The following is a 24,668-nucleotide window of genomic DNA, read 5'->3' on the forward strand; positions in this document are numbered from 1 at the left end:
ACGCTCGTGCACTCCCACCATGCTGCTGCCATCCACAGTGATGGCCGGTGGGTTGTTTTCTTTTGCAGGGCTGCAGATTGAGCCCAGGGCCTCACATATTCTAGGCAAATACTTCTACCACTGAGCCATCTCTTCAGCCCCAACCACAATGATGGGGCATGGCCCAGGAGACCCTTATTGAATGGATGAGACCAGCTGATCTTGAGCTTTCAGTTCTATAACTGTGATGTAAAACAAAACCCAAAAACCTTTTTTCTTTATGTACGCAGCCTCAGGTATTTCATTATAACAACAGAAAACTGACTGATACAATGTGTATTTTCTGGGTGTGGGCAGCAGAGACAGGCGTGAGGGCATGGCGGGCTTCCCCTGAGTGACACTGGGCTCTGCTGTCGCCCTGCCCCATAGCTGTAGTGGGGACACAGACCCACATTAGCAGTTAGAATAAGTACCACGGTATCTGGCCACCTCAAACTGTCCTGTGCAAATGAATCACGTGGTGGGTGGGAGTACTGCTTCCCCACTGGGATCAATCTGTCTCAGGAACAGAGGGGACCTGTCTTTTGGGGACTCTGACATTAGGTCACCAGGGGACAAAACAAACCTAAATAAGAAATGGCACTGCTTTAGAGGGACTAAGGATAGTGAACAGGAGCTGGGGCTGGGGCGCAGGGGCAGAGCGCTCGCCCAGCACATGTGAGGCACTGGGCTGGATCCTCAGCACCACAAGAAAATAAATGAATAAAATAAAGGCACGCTGTCCACCCACAACTACAAAGAAAAATGTTTTAAATAAACAAACATTCGACACACAGGTTAATGGCATAGGTTCAAGAATGACCGTCCCCACGCTGCCTAAGTTCTGGGTCGAGGACAGAGCACATACATGCAGTGGTCCTGCAGGTGAGACCACAGGAAACTGGACACTCCCATGCCCGGTGGCCTGGTAGCCCTGGAACCTGGTGACGTAACGCCGGCGTTGACAAACCTACTGAGCTGCCAGTCCTGGAAACGGAGAGCATATCTCCAGGCCTGGCGAAGCACACGGGGTCCCAGCCCTCGGGAGGCTGAGGCGGGAGGGCGTGAGCCGGTTCAAGGTCAGCCTGGGCAACTTAACAGGACCCTGGCTCAAAAACAAAAAGAAAGCCCAGCACTCACAACACGTGCATCGTACTCGGTGAGGATGCTGAGCAAGGACGGCTCTTGTCTGCGGACCTACTACGCTACGTCTCCATCGCTGCTCAGAGCGCAGTCTTTATACTTACAACTAAAAGGCCACTATAACAGCAGCCTCAGGCAGGTCCCTCAGGAGGATTCCAGGAAGCCCTGCTGGCACAGGAAGGACAGCTCCTTGTGGTGCTGCCCCCAAAGGCCCCCCAGTGGCAGGAGACGGGGTGGAAGATGGTGTCTTGGTTTTATCATCGTATTCATTTATTTATTTTGCGTGCTGGAGATTGAACCCACAGGTGCTCTACCGCTGAGCAACACCCACAGATCTTTTTAGTTTTTAAAGTTTGAGACAGGCTCTAAGTTGCTGAGGCCGACCTCAACTTTGCAATCCTCCTGCCTCAGCCTCCTGTGTTGCTGGGATTACAGGAGTGGGCCACTGCACCCAACACGTCTTAGCTTTGAACAAAAATGTTTAAAAAGTCAGCACCAAATGAAGGAAATGCAAAGCATCCCGGTGTCAAAAGGCAAAAAATGCCAGTGTAACCAGAGCGCCTGTTTTTAGCTCGGTCTCCATTGTCGGGTGGGGGAGAGCAGGAGCAGGAGGAAGCCCCGGGCATGTTCCCCAAAGGTACCTTCCCCACGTAGGCCAGGCCTGGCTTGAACTGTTTCCTTGTGTCCCTGGAGTACCGGATGTCCACCAGCTGCCTCTGGACAGGGGTGGAGTCATCAAAGGCCACCTGCTGGCTCCCGTCCATGCTGGTCACTGTGGCCCAGATGCTGACCCTGCCCCGGAAGTGCTCAGGAACATCTGCTGGGATCATGTCCCTCACGCAGATGTCAAAGTCCTGGGAGCCAAGGATCTAGAAGGAGGAGAAACAGGTGCTTTGGGGTGGATGTGGAGGACATCACCCACACACAGTCACACCCTGGGCTCTCAGCTGCCGGGAGGCCCCAAGACACTGGGGACACACCCACTTTGCACCCGGGCTGAGAAACCTGTCCTAGCCTCACACAAGAGCCAGGCTTCAGAGGGTCCCAAGCTGAGCGGCAGTTGTCACTCATTGACACGCGGAGCTAGAACGGTCTCCTGTGTGCCCCGGTGCATCCACAGCTGGCGATGGAGACCAACGCCCCAGTCCACACACGCGTGTGCACACCCACACATGAGTGAGAGTACATGTGTAGGCATGTACGTGTGTGTGTTGTTATGTCACACGTGGTGTCCCCATGAGCCCGCGGCAAGTTGGAAGCACCGTGGTCAGAGGGCAGTGAGTCCGCCTGACCGACCCGCCGGGTCAGCCCATCAGCACGGGGCCGTCCTCGCCCTGGCGCCGCCGCCCACCGAGCGCTGTGCCTGCGCCAGGATCCAACCACACGTGCGCAGCTCAGGGAAAGGTCCACGTGCACGATCCCCAGCACGGTTTCCACAGAACGGAGGCCACTTGTGCACCATCGTAAGGTCAAGAGAACACCTGAGTGGGGCCGGCGGGGGCTGGGGGCCATCCGCACGAGCCTCTGCCCTGGGCCTCACTCCAAACTCGCCGCAGGCCTGCGCGTGACTCCAGGGCTGTGACAGGTCCAGAGCAGGTGGTCCCACGACGGGAAGCAGATCGGCAGCCAGGAGCTGGGCGAGGCCATGAGAGTGGCTGCCCAGGGGACAGGTCTCCTTTGCGGGATGGGAATGTTCTGGAACCCTAGGAGCTGCGGCTCCCAGCACTGCCAATGTGCCACCGAGTCCTGCACGCAGGTGGCCGCCATGGCGTCACGGCCCCCTCAGGCCCAGGCCAGAGCCCAGTGCCCCCCCTCAACCCCTATGCCAGGTCCCCCGGAGCCTGGCAGACACCCTCGTCCAGAAATAGCTGGGGACCAAATCTCTCAGGGTAAGAGAACCAGGGCCACCGGGAGGCAGCCTCTGGGGAGAATGGCCGGATTGGCAGGGAAGGGTGGCCCTGTGTTCATCCCAGAGAAGAGAAGCACCGGAAAGAGGGGGCGCGTTGGGGCTGTCAGTGTCCTGAGGAAGGAGCTTCGGGTGGGTGGGGAGGAGCCGGCACTGAGGGGGTTGACCCATCACGTCCCATGTACGAGGGTCCTGTCTGTGGGACCCGGGACACCAGGGGATTTATCAGCGGCAGAGGCACCTTCAGAGGCGGGATGACCAGGAAGGGCGTGCCTGGTGCATGTGGCTTGCTCACAATGCGACGCTGAAAAATCACAAAGCTTTACACACGAGGGGAGGTACGACGGCACCCGCCCCAACGGTTCCTCAAAGACCAAGCCTCGTGTTACCCTGTGACCCGCAGTTCCACCCCTAGGTAAGCACCTGGGGGAGACCGAACTCATCCACACCAAGACTGGCACAGGGACAGTCACAGCAGCAGGATTCTCACTAGCCAAAAAGTGGAAATGGGGTCTGTGGGTGCAGCTCAGGGGTGGAGCGCTTGCCTAGCACATGTGAGGAGGACCTGCTTCCACGACTCAAATGCCCACCAGTGGAGGAATGAATGAACAAACGGTGGCACATTCATACAGTGGAGTATTACTGAGTCATGAAAAAGAAACCAAGCACTGGCACAGGCTTGAATGAGCCTGGAAAACATGATGCTGAGTGACAGAAACCACCTAGTGTGTGATCCCACTGATATGGAACGTCCAGAGCAGGCGAATTCATGGAAGCCAGAAGTAGACAAGAGGTTGGTGGGGGATAGGGGAGGGGAACAGGATTTGGGGAACTGGTAAAATAGTCAGTCTGCCAAGGCCACAGGTTCTGCATCCTTGGATTCAACCAACTGTAGGTGGACGCTATTTTTTTTTTTTAAAATCACACATGCACCGACTTGCAGATTCCCTTTCTTGGCCTCTGTCCCTAAGCAATGCTGTGGACAGCCACACACACAGCCCTGCATCGCCTCGGGTGTTCCAAGGCATCCGCAGGTGACTTCAAGGCTACAGGAGGACGCGCAGGCTTCTGTGCAAATAAGACACCTTTACAGAAGGGCCTTGAGCACTTTGGGGTTCCTGGAACCTCCCCTGTAGACACGTGGGGACAACCACACCCTAGGCCAGATCGCCGCGGTGGCTGCACCCCTCCACGACTACAGACGCCCCCCGCTTTATGATGGGGCTCCGTCTGGCGAGCCCGTCCTGAAGTGGAATGTCACAGGTCAGCAGTGCACTGAGCCCGCCCTGCCCAGGGAGCACGGCGGAGCCCCAGCCCGGCCGCCTGCCCTCGGGGCACCTGTGGACACCGCGGGGCACAGTCCCCTCACCCGAAGCCTGTCTCAGATTCAGTGTGGAAAATCTCGTGCCCTTTATCAAACACAGCGTGCAACTTCAGACGCACGAATTGCTGATTTCTGAAACTGAAGCACGTAACGCTTGCGTGGATGTTACTCTCACTCCCCCAAAAGGTCAAAAAATCATAACTCGGACCATCGCCAGTCGGGGACCGGCAGTACGCAGAAAAGCCACGGAACCCGATGCTCTGTGGTGAGCTGCATGGAAAGAGAATGATAATATCTCATAAAATCGTCCCTTTTTGAATTGTCTGCACCATATTCCAGGGGGAAGCACGTGGCGATCAACAGAGACTCCGCCTGCCTGACAGAGGAGCTTTCTTTTCTTCCTTTTTGTATATTTTAGTCTCTGTGTGAATTATATCATCAGGAAAACCCCCATCGTGTGACCTTTTTAGACAATGACATAAAATCTGTGGTAATGAAACTGGAGTTGTGGGAAGGGACCAAAGGAGCCAGCACCGGGGGTCCCTGCTCCTTACCTTTGTGGTCCTGAGGACGGGGCGCCCCACCTCGTGGCTGTAGTACCCCACTCCGTTCACGGTCATGTTTATGGTTAAGGTCCCGGACACAGGTTTCCCAAAGGTATACCTGGAACAAAAGGACCAAGGGGGCTCAATTTCCCAAGCAACCCCAGATGGGGCAGCAGGAAGGGGCCAGTCTCGGCAAGGTCAGCCTCGCATGGTGTGGCTACTAGTACCCACTGGTGTCTGAGATGCTGCCCTTCCTTGTTCTGCATTCTGCCCTTGCAGCCCTCTCTGCAACCGGGAGTCAGGACAGATGATGGGAGAGCCCTGTAACCCTCTACACCAGTTTTGCTTTTGATGGAAAAAGAGACAGATGGTCAGAGAGGAACTCTGCCCCTGAGAGCTGCAGGTAGGTGACACAGTTGGAGCAGGGCAGTGCAGAGGCGCCAGAACCTGTGAGGACCAGCAGGGCTGGGCTACATTTCCATAGGGGGGTTCCAACTCAAGCGAGGGGCCTGACTTCCCTGAGCCTTGAGTTCCTCGCGCAGAGGGGAATGAACCATTGGCTTGGGGACTTTGGTGAGAGTTAAAGGTGCCTTGTCACGTCTGACCCAGAAGGGACACCTGCTCACAGGAACAGAGTGGGAGTCAGCAGCGCACGACGCTGCCAGACATTCCAAGAGTGCGCCCAGGCCGCCCTGGGAGGGGACACACAGTCTGGGAGGCCCTCAGCCACAGCCTCCGAGGCAGCTGGGGCCGGGATGGGGAGCTCAGGGCCCCCAGCGCCCCCAGAGGGGAGAGCCCTTCGGGTGAGCGCGGGCTGTGGGCTCGTCACAGCGGGCCATCAGGGGACGGCCCCACTGGCTCAGGAGCTGGGTGTGGGGTGATGCTGAGGGTCGGGGGGGGGGCTTCGTGGGAGGAGCCTGGGAGGCAGGAGGTCGCTGAGGAAGGGCACCCCGCAGGTGGTCTTAGGGGGCGGGAGGCAGTGGGGGGCTGGGGAAGGAAGATGCTCGAAGGGCAGGGGCTGCCCACGTAGGAGAGGGGGCAGCACTGGGGTGGGCACGCCAGCAAGGGAAGGGGATGGGGACGGGAGGGCCACCGCAGGAGCCCCTGTTCCTCACCTGGCCCGTACGGTGGCCTCCTCACAGACGTCCAGGTCTCGGATGAACCGGGGAGGGTCGATCAGGAGCTCGAACCTGGGCAACACTGAGCAGAGAGAGCAGAGGGGAGGCGGGTGGCTTCCGCTGCTGTGGGGGCCTTGGGCACCAGGAGGGGTGTGGGGGGCCGAGAGCAAAGCCACCCGGCCACCAGAGGTGGACGACGGGTGGGTCCACTTGGCCCTTTGCTGGCCTGCACCACCACCTACGTTGGAGAGATCGGGACCCCTTTCCAGGGCAGGGCCCCCACCAGGTCCAGGGCAGGTGTGGCTGACCCCAGCCCATCCCAGGGAGGCCAGGTGGCCACATGGAGCCCCCTGTCCCCATGACTCCCAGGAGCCATGGAGGAAGGTCCCTCATAGGATGGCCACAGGGCCTGGCTCTCTCTCCACGGCTGAATGCAGCCCTGGGACGAGGGAGCCATCCTGTCACCCCGCAGGCAGCCAGAGAAGGGGCCGCCACCAGGACCTGCACCTGAGTGGCTGGACAAAGGGACGGTCTGCGTCCATGGCAGGCGAGGTCATCATGCTGCCCAGAATGGCAGCAATTTAAAACATGCGGATAGCTTATTTCTGGAATTTTCCATATTACAGTTTCATTCTGGGTGGACTGTGGGCCACCGACCCGCAGGTGGAATGGTGGAAAATGGGGAGATGACAGCAATCCTTTCCGTTGCCAAGGGGCATTTGCACTGGGCTTCTGGTGCCCACAACCGGGGCCAGACAGCCACTGCCGTCCCCAGGGACCTGGCTCCTCTCTTAGTCGGAGGCGGGCGCGATGCCCCATTTTATTTATTTGTTTTTACGCGGTACTGAGGATGGAACCCAGTGCCCACCCGGGCCGGCCAGCGCTCCTCCGCTGAGCCCCAGCCCCAGCCTCGGGCTGCCCCTCGGCCCAGAGGGGAGAAGTCCAGTGAGGACAGAGCGGAGAGCCGAGCAGTGGCCCGGGTCCCTCCTCACCACGGGAGCCGTCCCCTGGGCAGCGCCCGCAGCCCGTCCCGCCTCCGCTCCATGGAGACGCCTACAGAGTGTCCCCAAGAAGGGAACCCCAACTCCTGCTGTGGCCAGGACGGACCTTGAGGACAGCGTGCTAAGTGAAAATAAGCAGCCACCCCAGGACCCCACCCCCGGCCTCCAACCCCGGCCTCCACCCCCGGACCGCGGCCTCTACACCCCGACTGCGTCCTCGGGCTCAGACCCGACAGCGGATGGGAGGTGCTCAGGAAGGTGCTGCGCCTGAATGGAGGGGGCGACTTCTTCTTCCTCGTCATGAACCCCTGAATAACCCAGTGTAAGCTACTTCCATCGCACGCACAGGGCATGAGGTGTCGCGAGTCACCGAGAGGGGACTCGAGGTCTGCAGGGGTCTGTGCGGGGTTCTAGGCAAACACCACACCCCTCCGTACGGGCTAAGGCCATGCATCGCGGCGTCCCCAGGGGATCCTGAAACCAGTCCCCAGGCTGCACTGTCTGATCCCTGTGTGAGGTCCTTACCGTTGTCACATTCATAGGGACCCAAGGTAGAAGGGCGGTGGTGGGGGCCGGGGGAGGGGCGGGGCACGAGTGTCCAGAGGGGACAGTCTCACTGGGAACAGACAGCTCTGGGGCGGGAAGTGGTCAGGGCTGCAAACACTGGGCACGTGTTCAATGTCCCTGCACTGGACACTGAGAAACGGTGACAGCGACCCATTTATTTCGTGTCATGCGACTTCATCAGCCACATGCAAATGATTTTCAAAAGGACGTGCGTCGGGATCAGCAACCCTCGGGGCCAGGCTCGCTCCCCCTCCTGCGCCTGCCGTCCCCCAGGTGAGGGATCCCAGGGTCCGGAGAGCCTCCTTACCGTACTTCTGCACTTCGAAGGACTTGTTGTACACGTGGCCCTGCATCTCCACAAAAACGGCCCACTCCCCCAACACGGGCTGGTCGGACAGGGGGAAGCTCACGTTGGTGACACCTGTGGGGACAGAGGTGGGTCTGTGTCGGGCAGGACGCTGCAGGGCGGCCAGCGGGAGCCAGTCCTCAGCCCCGACCGGCGGCACCTCAGGCTCCCGGAGGCTCCCTGTAGCCCGTGTCAGGCCCCAGCGAGGGACATGGCCGGTTCCACTCACCAGCTCAGCCCCACCTGTCATTCCGAGCCTGGGCAGACACACCCAGGACCGGACAGTTCTCTGCACTGCGGGTGTCAAGCAGCGTCCCTCACCCCACCCACCAGATGCCAGGTCCCAGCCCCCAACACACAGCATGACAACCTGAGACGTCACCAGGCATTACCGACACCCCAGGGGGACAAGTCACTCCTGGGTGAGAATCACCGAGATGCAGGGAGGGGATGATAAATAGACGACAGACAGAAGTCAGAAGAGTGGATAGAATTATAGACAGATGACAGAACAATGGATGGGAAGACAGAACGACCGATAAACACAGAGGAGAGGAAGGAGAGAGACCCCAGGTTAGACAGAGGACGGGAGGACGGACAGAGAGACAGGTAGGTGGGTGGGTAGGTAGGTAGGTGGATAGGTGGGTAGACAGGTAGGTAGACAGGTAGGTAGGTGGGTAGGTAGGTAGACAGGTAAGTGGGTAGGTAGGTGATGATGATAGGTAGTCTTATGGTTTGGACCCAGAACATTGCCCAACACCTCTGGTGCTCAGAGTGGGGCTTTGGGAAGCCATTGGACCGTGAGGACTTCGACCTCCTCCCTGGCTGGGTCTGCTGCTGGCAGGTGAGGCCGAGCTGGCGGGAGCAGGTCCCCTGGGCTGCTCAGTCAGTCTGCTCCTGCCAGGCTGAGAGCTGGCCCTCTGCGGTGTCCGCCTCTGCTGAGGAGGCCAGAAGGAGAGAGGATGACCCAGCGGGAGGAAGGAGCAGAGTGGAGGAGGAGCAGAGCAAGGGACCGAGGGCCAGGACAGGGACAGGAGGAGGGTCCCCAGCAGGCCCGTGAGTCCCACCCTGGGATCCACAGTCACCTCGTCCCTGGATGGCTCAGCACGCGCACGGCTGTGCTCAGACCCCCACGCCCCACCTGTCTCCTGCCCCACCTCACAGCAGTGGCAAAGTGGGACGTGACCCTGACTGTCACAGAGAAAGAAGAGTGGCTCCCTCACCCAGCGCAGAGGATCTCCTAAGGTCTAGCTGGAAGAGGAATCGGACAGCGGGTTGAGGCGGTGGGCGACCTGCCTCGGGAGTCACGCTATTCCAGAAAGGTCTGGATCCACAGAGCCCAGGGGTCCCCACGCTGCGGAGAAGGGTGGAGGGCTGCACCGAGGCTCTGGGACCTGAACCCCAGTGGCACCAGCTACCAGGTGGCAGAGCCTGCCGCTGCTCCCCTGGTCCCTTCCAGCTGGGGCCCGTCGGGGGCGCCTGGACGCGGCACCCTGGGTTCCTCCTGAAGGTCTGCTGCTCTTCAGCAGGGGCGGGAGGGGCCGGCCAGGCACTCACCGCAGCACAGCCTCCTCAGGTGCCGCCACTCCAGGATCCGAGAGCCACGGGGGTCCTGCGGGGCACAGGGGCTACAGGGCGGCTGGCGTGGCCGCGTGGGACCTTCCCCGGCCCAGAATGCGGGCTGAGGCTAAAGGACGCTCCTGACCGGGAAGTGGCCCTTTGAGGACCAGGGCAGAAGGGGCCGTCTGGGTCTACTCCTGTCAGGGAGCGGTGTGCAGAGCGACACAGATGAACAGACCCAGGACCAGGACGGGCCCGGTCAGGCAGGATGGGCTGGGGCAGGTGGGGAGGGGTCCACAGAGGCTGGTGGGAGAAACAGACCAGATCCCACAGAGGCAGGCTGGGGCCCAAGTCAGAGCCAGAAGGGTCATGGCCACTCACCAGGATGTACGCGTCCACCTGCAGGACAGACACACAGGGCAGTGAGCACAGCTTCCAGAAAGTTCCCAGGCCTCTGTGCGCGATGTGTCTTCAGGCACAGTTGCTGTTAAGGACTGAGTTTTGTTCCCCCAAAATACATATGTTAAAGTCTTAGTCTTCAGTCTTCTGCGGTTGCCTGCGGCTCGTCATCCCAAAAACGAATATTGAAATTTAAGGCCCGACGAACTGGTGCTAAGAGGTAGAGGGACTTTGAAAGGCGACCAGATTTGAGGGGTCTGCTGTCCTGTCTCATGGGAGTGGGTCAGCTCTGAGAGGCCAGGTTGCTCTCAAAGGCCAGCCTCCCCTCCCCGCTCTCTTGCTTCCTGTCTCACTGCATGGCCCCTGTCTCTTGATGGCGCTGCCCTGCATGACATAGCCAGGAGACCTCCCCAGAGGCCAGATCTTGAACTTCAAGCCTCCGAAACTGTAAGCTAATAAACCCCCCTTTTAAAAAATAAAGATGGGGCTGGGGAGATAGCTCAGTCGGTAGAGTGCTTGCCTTGCAAGCACAAAGCCCTGGGTTCGATCTCCAGCACTGCAAAAAATATAAAATAAAATAAATAAAAAATAAAGTACCCCGCCTCTGGTCTCTTGTTATAGCAACACAAAATAGACTAGGACAATGAGATCACATCAGAGTGGGCAAGTGCCTAATGTATCCAGTGAAGCCAGGCGTGGTGGCGCAACCCATAATCCCAGCAACTCTGGAGGCTAAGGCAGGAGGATGGCAAGTTCAAGGTCAGCCTCAGCAACTCAACGAGATTCTGTCTCAAGATAAAAAGGGGCTGGGGATGTCACTCAGTGATCGAGTGCTTGCCGAACATGCTCACAGCCCTGAGTTTGATCCCCTGGGGGCGGGGGAGTGTCCAATGAGAAAAGCACAGTGACTTGGGGTCCTGACGGATAAGAAAGAGCAGAGCGTGCCTACAGACTGTGATTCTGGGCTGGTAACCCACCTGCTGGGAAAATCTGCAGGGTTATTTTCTTGTGTATGAGTCCCAAGGCGGGATCCAAGCCTGCTCTTTCTGGGGACATGCCCAAGCGGCAGGGCCAGCACCCGGCCCAAATCACCCTGGGGTTCCTGAGCTGTAGGTCCTGCTGGCCCCTTCCCGTCTTCACTCTAGCACAACGCCCTTTCCAAAGCTCCTTCTTGCAGCAGAACGACAACTAATAAGTGCAGAGGGACAGGAGAGGAGAAGCATCGACACTGTGCAATTACGGTCGATGACCTGTGACCTGCCTGCAGATGCGGGACCAGCAGCCAGCCTCCCGAGGGACAGGCTGCAAAACCACACCTGGACTCTGGGAAAACGTCACCGTCACAGCAGACAACTCAGGCCGCAGAACAGGACACTAAAGAGCAACACACCATCCAGGATCTGAGTCTCGGCCGGCAAAGAAGCTGGTGAGACGGGACATCATCAGGCAACCAGATTTTATGTCACTATCATCGTACCAATGTCAGAATTTTTAAAAGTGACAATTGTTCTCGTTTTGTTTTGGCACTGGGGATTGAACCCAGGGCACTTTCCTGCTAAACTCCATCTCCAGACCTTTTTTAATTCTTATTTCAAGACAGGGTCTTGCTAAGTTTCTTAGGACCTCACTAAGTGGCTGAGGCTGGCCTTGAACTTGGGATCCTCCTGCCGCCACCTCCTGGGTCGCTGGGATTGCAGGCGTGCGCCGCTGTGCTGGCCGCTCTTCGATTCTTAGAGGATATGGGCGGTGATACTCAGAGCTCAGGGGGGACGAGGGGGACACAGTGGGCCAGGCGTCCAGCCAGGCGCGTCTGGAACACTTCCAGAAGCCAGTCTCACCTTCTCGCTGACAGGCCTCAGGTCTGGGGAGACGGTGAAGATGCCGATGTGCACTGGAAGAAAGAGGGGACAGCTGGCAGCTCCAGCGGCGCCCAGCCCCCCACTGCCACGCCCGACACCCACCTCGGTGCCCGGGCCTGTACACGGGCTTGTCCATCTGGATGAACACGGAGGCACCTCGGCCGTCCACGGTCACCGAGGTCTGGTTGTGGAAGAGGGCACCCTCCTCCGCCCGCTGGCCGCGGCCCTGCACCCTCAGGAGTGCTTGGCCCCGGAGGCCTGTGGGGACCTGCGAGCAGAGCACAGGGTCCCCGACGGGGGCCGAGATGATGGGAAAGCAGTCAGAGCTCTAGAAAGGGGGCGCTGGCCTGGAGTGACCGCTCCCCAGGGGACAGTTTCTGGAGCTGTTTGGGGGTCTCCTGGCAGCCAGAGGCATGCTGGCATCTAGTGAGGGGGAGCCAGGGCGGGGCTGCTGCTGGTGTGGACCAGGACCCCCTCCCATGGTAAAGAAGGACCCCGCCCCAGGGCCAGCAGGTCTGTGCTGAGGAATGCTGGCCGAGCTCAGTCACCGTGGCCTCTGCGACACCACATGTCACAGAGCCTTTTGACTCACCACTCAGGGACAGTCAGAAGAACCATTGCCCCTTTTCCCCAAGTGTATTCACCGTGGGTGACAGGGACAGAGAGCCCCGCCCCATAGACATGTGAGTGTGTGTGTGTGAGAGTGTGTGTGTGAGTGTGTGAAAGTGTGAGTGTGTGAGCGTGTGTGTGCATGAGCGTGTGTGTGTGTGTGTGAGTGTGTGTGCGAGTGTTAGTGTGTGCGAGTGTTAATATGTGTGAGTGTGAGCATGTGTGTGAGTGTGAGTGAATGTGCGTGCTAGTGTGCGTAAGTGTGCGAGTGTGAGCATATGTGTGCGAGTGTGTGTGAGTGTGAGAGTGTGTTAATGTGTGTGAGTGTGAGCGTGTGTGCGTGTGAGTGTGTGAGTGAATGTGTGGGTGTGTTAATATGTGCGTGAGTGTGAGCATGTGTGTGCGAGTGTGTGAGTGTGAGGGTGTGTGTTAGTGTGTGTGAGTGTGTTAATGTGTGTGTGAGTGTGAGCGTGTGTGTGTGAGTGAATGTGTGTCTGTGTGTGTGTTAATGTGTGTGTGTGTGTGTCTGTGTGTGTGAGTGTGTGTATGTGTGTGTGATCCTCCGTGTCTGAAGGGCTCCGGTTCCAGGACTCCCCAGGGGACCCGAATCCTTGGGAGATCAAGTCCTTTGCAAAGGTAGCATAATATGTGCACAGAACCGACCACTTTCTCCCTGGGACTTTAAATCCTCTCAAGATGACTTACAGTTCCTCATACAAGGTAAATGCTGGGGACGCAGCTGATCTACTGAATTGTTTAGGAAATAATGACAAAAAAATAATCTCTACATATTTGGTGTAGAAGCGATTTTTTGTTCAAATATTTTTTTACCTGCTGTTGGTGGAAACCACAGATCTGGAGCCCACAGATACAGAGGACCAGCTGTAGTCGTCAGATGTATTATACGTACGGTACATACACTTCTCCGATTCCCTTCCCTCTAAAACACCTGCAGGCCCAGTCTGTGCTTGTATTTATGTGAAACAATCAGAACAGACAAATCCACAGAGACAGAAAGCAGGTCAGTGGCTGTCGGGCCTGGGGGAAGGGGGTGGTGGGGACAGGGTCTCCTTTAGGGGGATGGAAACGTTCCGGAACTAGACAGAGGTGGTTGTAAAGCACTACACGTTGTATCAAATGCCATTTTAAAATGGCAAAAAAAGGGGCTGGGGTTTCCACTCAGGGTAGAGTGCTTGCCTAACACACATGAGGCCCTGAGTTCAATTCTTAGCACCACACAAAAATAAATGAATAAACATCTAAAAAATATATTCAAAAAATATATATTTAAAAAATAAAATAAAATGGCAAAGAAGAAAACCAAATCGTGCACTTTAAAATGTTTAAAAAAAAAAAAAGAGAGAGGATGTTTCCCACATAGGTGGCAAGGACCCCGGCTGAGGCTCCGCCGGGACACTTTCCGTTATTGCAGGGCAGACGTCCACAGTCCTCCTGTGTCCCTAGGCAGTGAGCAGAGCCCCCAGCGTGTGAGTCATGCTCAGAGGCGCCTTGTCAGCCGGACGCAAACGACACTCAGGCCTCCCTCCGTGGGACCCGGGGCCGCACCTGGGCCCCAGCCGGAGGCTGCCTTCTCCCGGGAACCCCCACGCTCCCCTTCCAGGCCCGGCGCGGCCCGTGGGTGCAGGACCTCGGCTCAGGCTACGTACAAAGCTTTGTGCCAAACTCCCGATCCTCAGGGGGCCGCGCCCAGGCAGGCCGGGTGCGCCAGGACCTCTGCCCCGGCCTCCTGCCTCCTTCCGCTGGGAGGCTCTCTGGGCTGCAGTCTCCTTGTTCAGGACCAGCCATGGGGATCAACCTCAGCCCAGACTCCAATCCAAAAATCCTTACCTGCCCTGTTTCTGGAAACTTCTCCACTTTGGCCAAAGGTTAAAGAGGGAGGAAAGTGTTCTGCCCGCCTGGGAACAGGCCTGGGAGAAAGGGGCGGTAGGGGTGCTCCTTCCAGGGAGGGGTCCCCCTGGGAGAAGACAGCAGGCCCTGCGGGGCGCCCTCTTCCTTCCTTTGTTTCCAGTGACCCCCGGGGAGGCAGTGGGGGACTCGGGCAGGGGGCCTGGTGTAGCGGCCCTGCTCCCCTCGGTGCTCGCCCGGGAAGGCTGTGGAGCCCCCATCACGCATGGCCCTGGGAGACACGGCCTGACGCGGCCCAGGTCACAAAGCTGCAGGGCTGCTCTCAAAACAGTGTCCTACTGCCGGCCCTCAAAGGTCTTTTCAGAATATTCTGGACTCAGCAGGTTCCCCGGCTGTGCTACAGATATGGTCAGACAAGGTCCCCCCAGAGATTCGCATGCCAGAAGCTTGGTCCCCCTGCAGAGACGTTGGGCAGTGTGAGACCCTTGGGGCGGGGCCTGGTGGAGGGGGTTAGGCCAGGGGGCATCGCCCTGGGAAGGGCTTCATGCAGGTCTCCGGGGACTCGGGCCAGTTTCCACAAGGGGAGGTTGTCATAGCGTGCGCCTGGCCCGGGCACTTGGCCTCCTCTCTCACCACCTCATCTCTCTGTCTGGTACGTGTTCCTACCATGACGTCATCTGCATGATAGAACCCCACCAAAGGGGCCTATGCAGAGTCTGAACAGATGGGGCCCCCTGATCCTGGACTTCCAGTCTCGAAAACTATGAATGAAATAACCTTCTTCTCTTTATAAAGTACCCAGCTCCAGGTACTTTGTTATAGCAACAAGAAATACACTGCTGCACCCCTCCAATCCTAAGGTCAGTGATCCAAGTTCACTCATTTAACATCAGTGACACCAAAGGGCTTGAGGATCGAGATCCAAGCACAAAAGACATGGGGGACTCATCGAGAAGGCGGCCAGGACAAGTTAGCAGCACTGGAGGCCAAGAGCAAAGGTGGAGATTCCAGGAGCCAGGTAAGGAAAGAGGCCCGGGGGCCAGCTCCTCTTTGGGAAGGCTGGACCGGTTGTCAGCTCCAACAAACATCCAGAGGTGGCTGACTTGACTCTGGGCCCAGCCCTCTCCCCTGACAGGCCAGGGAGACCCTCTCAGTCCAGATGTGGGTCTTGGACTAAAGGACCCTGTCCTGCCCTCCTCTGGGATGCACAGCCTAGGCAAGTCCCCAGGAGGCCCAGCACGAAGGCCCCTGATCCAGAGCATCCCTTGCACGTGGCCCCGGGTGACCAGAGAGCTGGAAGCCCAGCCTCAGACACTGCCCAGGTCCCAGAAGACCTGAAACTCCCCCAGGAGACCCGGGTCTGTGGCGGGGGAGGCAAAGCCCTGTACACACCCCAGCATGACCATGAGAATCAGCCGGACTCTCTTGGCCTCCTGACTTTCCATCTGCTCTTCTGGGAAGTGGGTGTAAGGCTGACCTTGAGGCACTCTGATCATGCATATGAAGAACTCAGCACATGTAGACACACAGGTGGTGGCCATGAGGACCCTTCTGGCTCTCAGTTGTCCAGTCTATCAAACTGGCCACAGGAATGTAGGTGAGGCTGAGTCCACAGATTAGAAACCCTCCTCCCACTCTTTACAGGAGCTCTTGTGGCTTTCTCTGCTCCAAGCCAAGGGCTGCCTCTCTTTTTCTCTTTCCTGCCTCAGGACCTTTGCATGGGCCATTTCTTCTTCCTGGAATGCCTTTCCCCTTCTGTTCTCTGCCCAAATGTCACTCTTCCTGTCATAGAAAGTACAGTTCTACTCTGCTATCCCCTCAGCATCCTCTCCCTTCCCCTGATATATCTTAAAATATAATCACATACATTTTATTATGTTCTGACTTCCCCCTTTGGTAAGCTGGTGGCACAGAAAGCAGGACTGTGTTCAACTTCCAAGGAAGGCCCAACAGACATTTGAGAGACAAACATTACTTGATGCATGGATATTTCCAAACCATCAGAATAAAGCAAGCATTGCTGGGTTTTAGGTACAATTTCTAGAAGTTCCACCGAGAGCCTCTGAGCAGCATCCTTGCTGCACAGTGAGAGGCAAGGCTCAGACTGGGCAGGGCCTGCCCACAGTCCCGGAGCTGGTGGTGGGTCCCCACAGTACTGGCTTCCAAACTCCACACCCTCAAATTCCTGTGTGCCCGGAGGAGACCCCGGGGAGGATGCTTTGGTTTGGATTAGTGTCCCCGAGGTCCATGTATTAAAGGGTTGGTTCCCAGGTGCTGCTTTTGGGAGGTGCAGAGCAACCTTTGGATGTGGAGCCTCATGGGAGGCTTTTGGGTTATTGGGGGTGTGGCCTCAAAGAGGCTTAGGGACGCAGGCCTCTGCCTCTCCCTCCTTGCTCCTGGACCATCCTCTAAGTGGTTTTGCTCCACCATGCACACCTGCCATGATGCAATGCTCCACAAGCCCAGAGCAACAGGGCCATCTGATCGTGGACTGAAACTTCCAGAACCATAGTCAGAATAAACCTTTTCTCTTTATAAGTTAATTATCTCAAGTATTTTATTATAGTAACGGAAAACTGACTAACTACAGTAGAACAAAGAGGGCATCCTGCACCCCAAGAGCAGTGTTGCTGTCATCGGACACCTAAACATTCACTCTCCAGAGCAGAATTCTCAGCCTCAGCACTGTTGACAGTTGGGGCCGGATCTTCCTTTGCCACATTGGCTGTTTTGAGCACGCAGAAAGTTTCTCAGCATCCCAGGCCTCCCCTACTGGGTGCTGATAGCAGTACCCCTCACAATTGTGACCACCACAGACATCTCTGGACGTTGCCAGGGGGTGGAATCCCTTCCCCTCAAGCTGAGAAATGCTTATCCAGAGCTGTGCTGAGTGCTCCATCTTAAGCCCCTTTCTTGGAAGTCTCTAGAAGTCCCGTCCTGAGACCTGCTAGACGCCCTCTCAGAATCACACAGCCCTTCCTCAAAGTCTCGTGCAAATCCCCAGCATATGGGATGCCAGGTGTGCCTTCTTAGGTCCGGTGGCTGGGGACAGCACAAGGTCTAAACATCTGTCTAGCCTGTCTGATGTCCCAAGACAGCAGATCTGATCACAGGAAGCTGGCAGGGCGGCTCTGGTCTTTATTCGGGGTTCCCCAGCTGTGGACATATGGGGCTTGGCCTTCTCTGGGGTGGGGGCTTCCTGGGCAGCGCAGGAGTCCAGCGGCCCCGGACTCGACCCAGTAGATGCCGGCAGTGCCCCTCCCCAGGTGACGTCTCCAGGCATCACCAAAAGCCCCCTTGGGGTGGGGCGTGGGGGCAAAGCCACCCACCAGGTAAGAACCACAGCCTTGGAGAAAGGTTTCTCTCAGTGCAAAGAAGGCCTGCGGGGTCAGGGGGAGGAGCTGGGTGCGGCAGGCTCACCGAGCATGCGCAAGGCCCGGCTCCATCCCCGGCTCTGGCAGAAAGAGGCACTGGAGGGGCGGCGGGCAGGAAGACCACGGCCCTGGACAACACACCCAGTGAGGGGGAGCCTCCTGGGCCCTCTTCCCACCACTGGGGCTGGGAACACTGTAGTTTAAAGGAGCCCAGTTGCTCACCGGCTCTGGGAGCATCTAGTAAAGGTCAGGGACAGCTAATGCAGACAAGGCCAGCAAACCCTGAAATCCAGGGGCTCCAGTCTAAAAATCCATGTCAGAGAATCCTGTACAGTGTAGAGTGGGATGTAAAATGATTTTAAAATAACAACATCAGTGCCGAAGAGACTGTGGGGACATCTGGTCCCTAACGCGTGGCAGGCGAGGCCGGGAACAGGCACTGGGGTGTCTCCCGGGACAGGCACCACCCGCTGGAGCTGGCATCCCGACCTCCTCATGCTTCTTAGCCAGGAAAGGCATCTGGAGGGCCAGCACTGCTGGACACACAGAAACCCCGGCGAGTGTCAGATTAAGTCGAAACTCTGCAACCAGGGCCAGGGTGGCGGCTCAGTGGCAGGGTGCTTGCCTGGCACCTGCGAGGCACTGGGTTCAATTCTCAGCCCTCCATAAAAATGAACAAGTGAAATAAAGGTATGGTTTCCATCTACAACTAAAAATTTTTAAAAATAAGCAAAAGCTTATTTTTGAGAAAACTGTCGACTTGTTTTTTGGTGGTGGTGCTGGGGTGGAACCCGGGGCCTGGTACATGCTAGACAAGTGCTGCCCGCTCCCCCCAGCTACACCCCCAGCCCCACTGAAAACAATCTTAAAAAGAAATCTACAGGCTGGGTGCGCAGTGAGTGAGGAGGGCTTGCCTAGCACGCCCGAGAACCTGGGCTCCTCCCCAGCACCGAAAAAATCATCAAATGAAATCCGTGTGCAAGGTGGGGGTGAGTGAGTCAGGGCCTGCAAGGGCTAAGCAGGCGGCAGTGAGCAGGAGGATGCAAATCACAACAGAGACGGAGGAACACGGAGCATGCTGAGACATGCTGAGAGACTGCTGGAGTAAACAGCAGGACACCGTGGTGGAGACCTGGAATCGAAACCATAAGCACGCCTGTCTTGATGCGGACAAGACTTTGTAGGAGACTGGAAGTGAGAAGAGTGGAGGTGGGATCGGGGGCAGGCCCCGCTTCCCAACCTTCGCCAATCACGCCTTACAAGTCCCCACTTTTCTCAAAACACCAGCAACTTCTCTTATTCCTTTCCATTCAATCCTTTATTGCCCAGGTAGGATTTATGATTTTTAAAATTCTCAGCTTACCTTGAGTTTGATTGTTCCTTTATCTAAAAAAAAAAAAAGGAAGAAAGTTAAATCCGGAAGTGTTGGGATTGGCAGATGTGAGAGGTCTTCTCCAAGATGGCAGGCGGGGAGGGCTGGAGGGGATGGGCAAAGCTGAGCTCTTCAGGGGAAAGTTGGCCGCCCGCCTACTTCATTTACCTCATCCCTGGCCCCTGCCCAAAGTAAGCTGTGGGGGAAGTAAAGAGGAAACACCAGGGGAGAGGAACAAGGAGAGGGGCGGCGAGAAAGAAGAGGACACTGAGGTCCCCAGTGGAGCTCAGCCCAGCCGACTAGAACTGGTCTCCCACCATCGCCTCAGCTCTTCTAGCTGCATCGAGTCGCCTGAGGTTCTTAGACCTGTCCTGGGCTTTCTGGTCTCCGGGACTTGGTTAGGTGTCTACGGTTTTGGCCTCCTAGTATGCATCCTCTTATTCCTAACAGAACCCCACATTTCTTGGAACTCTCCAGGTTCTCTGGCTCCCAAGGGCAGCACCCATCTCCCTGGGGGCTCTGTGCTAATCTGCATAGGCCTTCCTCCTGGTCACAGGGATTGGCTCAGTGTAGAACACATGACCCAAGATCCACCAATCAGAAGGAACCCCCTGGTCTCGGCGGAGAAACAGGCCCCATGAGGACTGGCGGCCCACGGTCCCCGCTCACAGTCGGCTTTCTGCTGTTAATAAGCTGTGTTGCTGGAGCCACTGGAGCCACCCAGGAGGGGCTGCCAGCGGAACTCCACCCCCGGGACAGGGGCAGCCTCGCTGGCCTCAGAGCCCCTCAGGCCTATCTGTGTCCCTGTGCGTGACGCTCTGGGGGGAAGGAGGCTCCCGGCGGCAGGGCCTCCGCGGAGGCCACCACCCTTCTCTCCTGTGCTCACTAAAGGCGAGAGACTGCCTGGGAGCCGAGCGCCACGCAGTGGCAGATCCGCGAGCCCAGCTGGTCAACAGGGGCGCTGGAGCCCAAGGAAAGGTCTGAGGTGGTCATGAGGTCCCCTCCAGGTCCCCTGCCCCATCTCTGGCCTGGGTCTGCACCCACAGACCCAGGGCCACTGGGGACCAGGGCTCGCTGGATATTACCCCACGACTAGCCGGGGGCTTCCTTTCCTGGACCTCACGCTCTCTCTCCATCTGTCACACTGGGAGATGGCAGCCCACCTCCCCTCCTCCCTACCTCCCAGAATGGGAAGTGGCAGAAAGGAAAGCAACGTCCAAGATGCCCCAGCCCTGGAGGCCCGGTGGCTCCACTTTGGGAAGGAGAGGAAGCCTGGTCAGGCACTGGAGGACCTACCCAGGATGGCTCCCTGGCTCTGTGCCACCGCCTCGCCCTGGACCATCAGCTGAGCCTGGACCATGACTTCCCTTGGGGAGTTAAAGATGGTCACACTGATGACTTCCTCCACTCCCGAGCGGAAGACAGAGGGCGCAGCGATCAAATAGCCCCTTCAGGAAAGGAGAAGGGAGGAGAAGGTCTGACCCAGCCTGGCCTTGCCAACACCCTGGCTGGGCCAGGGAACTCCACTCCCCAGAGGCAGACTCCCATCTTTTCCTAACCACGCCAGGCTGACACTGCTGCTTTGTGTGTCTGCATCTGCCACCAGTCCTTGAAGCCTGGCACTGACTTATTCACCTCTGAAGCCCCCATGTTGGATGAGAATCTGGTCTCATGGGATCAACCCAGATCACACCACCACCCCTCACTCTCTGTATTCTGGCCTCTGGTCTCCTTTCTCAGCTGTTTCCTTCTGCCTCAGGACCTTTGCACATGACATACCCAGTGTTCAAAATATTCTCCTCCATAAAGCAGGCCACCAGCAAGATCCCATATTATCCTCACGGTCATCATATGAGAAATGTTACAATTACCCCATTTACAGAGCCAACAAGTAAGCTCCAAAGAAGGCAAGCCATGTGCCCCAGTCGACAAGAGACCAGGATTCTAATCAAGACAGCTTCTCTCACTTTTCAAAAAGCCCCTGACTGTCTAAGACATTTCCGGAAGGCAGGGGTCATTATCCCAGTTTTCTGACGAGAAGCTGACTCTCCAGAAGGATAAAGAACATGCACCAGGTCACACGACCAGGCAGGAAACAGTCGGAGACCCAGGACCTCCCAACCTGAGCTCCTGCATCCCAGTATCTGCAGCCTTCCATGGAAAAGCACAGAGTTTCTGTCAGCACATGAAATGTCCTGGCAAGTGCCAAGAAGCCAAGCAATGGCAATGCTTTCATCCCAACCATGCAGAACTATGGGTACCAGGAAGGCAAAGACTAAAAAGGAAATGGACCAGGCAATGAGATTAGGATTTTCATTTCCTCAAAAATCTTCTCTGTGATCATACCATGTCCATATGCAAAAACATGAATTTAGACCCTTACCTCACACCATACACTAAGACTAACTTAAAGTGGGTCATAGGTGTAACTTTAAGAGAGAAAATTGTAGAAGCACTAGAAGAAAATACAGGAGAAAGTCTTCGTGAACTTGGGTTTGGCAGAGATTTCTTGGATAAGAAGCCAAAAGCACCCTCCATGAATGCAATTGATAACTGGGCTGCATCCAATTATCATTAAAGATTTTCTGTTTCAAGAAACAGAACAGGTCTGTGGTTTTTGCTGCAGGCCACAGGGCTGGCCACAGTATGCACTGACCCCGGGATCATGCAGTGCTGTCTGGCTTGCGCAGTGACCACAGTTTAGTCCCATGGGATCACACACATGTACAACCTCAGGACCAACCAGAGCTTGCAATGACCTTGGATATGTGTTGTGTACAATCAAATTCTAGCACTACCCAGCACAGACAATGACCTTGGGTCTGAAGGTATCCTGCCTGGCTCCAGCACAGGAACACGGCTTCCTTGAGGACAGAGTGTTTCTGTCTGACTCCCAGGAGTGCCCTAGAGCTTAGCAAGGTCTTCCATGTAGCACTCGAGGAGAATGAGAAATGGTTTGGTGAATACACAATCGTGGCCATTTTCCTTGGTTACCTTTCCCAGATAACCTTCCTTGGTTTCCTTGGTTACCTAACCCCAATCTGGATTAGAGTCTTCATCCAGAGAACCTCACATAACAAAATCTGTATCTCCTGAGCTGTTCAGAAGTTGCAGTTGTATGCAGCTGTTGGCGTGTTTTGCCAACCAAGTTCTATCACTCGCCAACACTTAGGCTGGTACTGTCTCCTCATCCTTCTGGTCTGAGAAGGTCCCAGACTGGGAAATGGGGTGTTTAGCTAAGCACAGACAGAACTGGCCCTATGATAGTATGCAAATTTATGCTGGTTTTTAGAGTCAGGGGCTCTTCACCTAAATAATGCTCAGGTCACAGGAGCGAGTAGCCAGGGCTATTTCAGAGGAGAGCCCTTGGGCTAGCTGAACGGTGGCACTGTCTTGGAGGCCAGCTAATCCGTCACCCTGGGTGGGACATTTGGGAACTTCTCATCCCCACTGGGCCTCCTAGCATGAAATCCCTTTGGACTCAATAGAGAAGACCTCGGGGTGACTTTAGTCTGGGACAAACACTCCTGAAAACTGCTTAAAATTCTGCAACAGACACAGGGGCGCATGCCTGTCATCCAAGCAACTCAGGAGACTGAGGCAGGAGGATTGCAAATTTGAAGCCAGCTCCGGCAACTTAGGAGACGCTGTCTTAAAATTTTAAAAAATAAAATAAAAAGGGCTGGGGACGTAGCTCAGTGGGACAGCCCCCTTGGATTCCACCCCCATACCACAAAAGAATAAATACATAAATAAAAAGTAAATCTGCAACCCAAGGGCTCTGAATTTGGTCCTTCTAAGCTGATGTTCCCCGTTGGGTCCAGACCTCTCGGTGGAGGGTCATCCAGTGCCCTGCGGGATGTTTGCCAGGGTCCCTGGCCTCCACCCAGAAGATTCAACAGCACTGCCCCTAGCTGTGACGACCCAAATACCTCCAGACACGGAATGACCGCAGAGAAGCAAAAACCACCTGCAGGGACTTGGAACCCCTACTCCAAAGGACTCCAGTTTCCAAGAAGCCCAGGAAATGGAAATCCCAATGCTCAGAACACGGTGCCCTGTGTGGCACTTTTCCAACCATGACCGGAAAGGAACCGTCGCTGGGAGTGACAACCCCACCTGCTCTATTTACCTGCACCAGAGCTGGTGGACCAGGCCACCTTGTCACACCCAGCTGGACCTACAGCTGAGCTTGTGCATCGCCACCCTCGAACCCCAGCCTCAAAGGCTCATCTACACTTGGCAAGTCCGGAATCACTCCCTGGACGCCAACTTGGAGGAACTGCTCCCAGCAGCTAGTCATTCACCCCTCACCCCCACGACCCACCAGAAGCTCTGCAAGCAAACTTCCAGAAAAATGTCTAAGCAAAACAAACACCCCCACCCCAGACGCCCACCCAAGGCAAACAGCTCCGTGGGGCTCTCCTCCCACTCCTTGACCAAGGCCCAAGGGCCTCCTTACCTTTTCGTCTTGAAAACTGGAAATCGCCCCCCAAGATGACAGTCACACCAGAAGGGGGCTGGCCTGGCAGCCTGACCTTTGGGGAGTCCCTAGACCTTCGCGGACCACCAAGGAGATTCTGAACGTCCCCTCCCCATTTCGATTACGGGGACAGCACTCCGGGACCAGCCCTGCGCAGAGGCTGTGTGGCCTTGGTCAGGTCGCTGCAAATCTCTGGGCCAATCCCCGCCACCCCCGCCCCAGAAGGCGGCCAGCCTCCTGGGTCGCCCACGGAAACTCACGGGCCCTGGGGCTGCGCGGGGGCGCGCACTCCGTCGCTCGAAGACACCGGCGACAGCAGCAGCAGCAGCAGCAGAAACCGGAGGAGCAGTGGCCGGGACAGGGCGCCCTTCATTTTTGCGCTTCGCGGGGGCGCGGCGCCCAGGCAGGGGTTCGGGCCCGGGCTGGGCCAGGGCCACCGTCCGAGCGCAGCCGTCCCCACGCCACCACCCGGGGCCCTTTGTTCACAGCCCGGGTGCGCACCTGGCGCCATGCGCCCAGCTCCGCGCCCCGGCCGAGCGGGCAGCCCGGCCAGCGCCCTCCTCCGACCCGCCCCGCTGGCCGCCGGGTCCTCCCTCCGCCCGCCCCGCTCCTCTCCCGACTCACCCGACTCTACCCGTCCGGTCCCGGCTCGCTCGGCCGACCCCGCCCCGCTCCGGCCCACCCCACCACGCCCCCTGCCCATCCGCGGCCACCCCAGAGTCCCTGAGCCCCCTGACCGGCCGCCCTACTCCTCCGGCACCTCCCCGCTCCTGCCCCTCCCTAACCTCCGCTCCACCCACCCCAGCGCCCTGCCCTGCAGCCTCTACAGCTGTCCCCTGGTCCCCTGCAAGAACCCCCTCTGCCCCCCCCCCCCGGACTGCTGGGCCTGGGCATCACCACCTTCACCCTCCCACCGCTGGGGCCCCTGCCCTGCCTCCTGCCCTGGCCTGGACCTTGCACCCTGTGCAGTATGCCTGGCCCTTTGGGGAAACTGAGTCTAGCCAGGGCTCAATCCTTCCCGGCTTCGGCCTCAGGTCCCCAGACCCCCTTGACCAGGCCCCTTCTCCGTGGGCCTCAGGTTCTGCTTCCCCTTCAGCTTTGCCACCAGGGTGGGCAGGGTGCCTCCTCCTACCCCTTCCCGCTGGTGGTCCCGCTGTCCTAGGTCCCTCTGGGAGGGG

At 57.3% G+C, this 24,668-nt stretch overlaps 1 protein-coding gene across 1 annotated transcript in view; it reads right to left on the reverse strand.

The window, feature by feature from the left end:
* CPAMD8 (C3 and PZP like alpha-2-macroglobulin domain containing 8) overlaps nucleotides 1–24,123 on the reverse strand; it is a 75,549-nt gene extending 51,426 nt beyond the window's left edge. Inside the window, exons 1-11 of the mRNA XM_079116630.1 lie at nucleotides 23,751–24,123; nucleotides 20,304–20,455; nucleotides 18,999–19,021; nucleotides 11,889–12,054; nucleotides 11,766–11,818; nucleotides 9,910–9,927; nucleotides 9,526–9,580; nucleotides 7,930–8,043; nucleotides 6,052–6,136; nucleotides 4,946–5,054; nucleotides 1,803–2,030 (exon numbers count right to left, since the gene is read on the reverse strand). Coding sequence (XP_078972756.1) covers nucleotides 1,803–2,030; nucleotides 4,946–5,054; nucleotides 6,052–6,136; nucleotides 7,930–8,043; nucleotides 9,526–9,580; nucleotides 9,910–9,927; nucleotides 11,766–11,818; nucleotides 11,889–12,054; nucleotides 18,999–19,021; nucleotides 20,304–20,455; nucleotides 23,751–24,001 — 1,254 coding nt within the window. The 5' untranslated portion in view covers nucleotides 24,002–24,123. The remainder of the gene's footprint in view (nucleotides 1–1,802; nucleotides 2,031–4,945; nucleotides 5,055–6,051; nucleotides 6,137–7,929; nucleotides 8,044–9,525; nucleotides 9,581–9,909; nucleotides 9,928–11,765; nucleotides 11,819–11,888; nucleotides 12,055–18,998; nucleotides 19,022–20,303; nucleotides 20,456–23,750) is intronic.
* Nucleotides 24,124–24,668: the final 545 nt, after the last annotated feature.

This window comes from Sciurus vulgaris, assembly GCF_902686455.1.
Source record: "Sciurus vulgaris genome assembly, chromosome: 16".
In the NCBI taxonomy this organism is placed as follows: domain Eukaryota; kingdom Metazoa; phylum Chordata; class Mammalia; order Rodentia; family Sciuridae; genus Sciurus; species Sciurus vulgaris.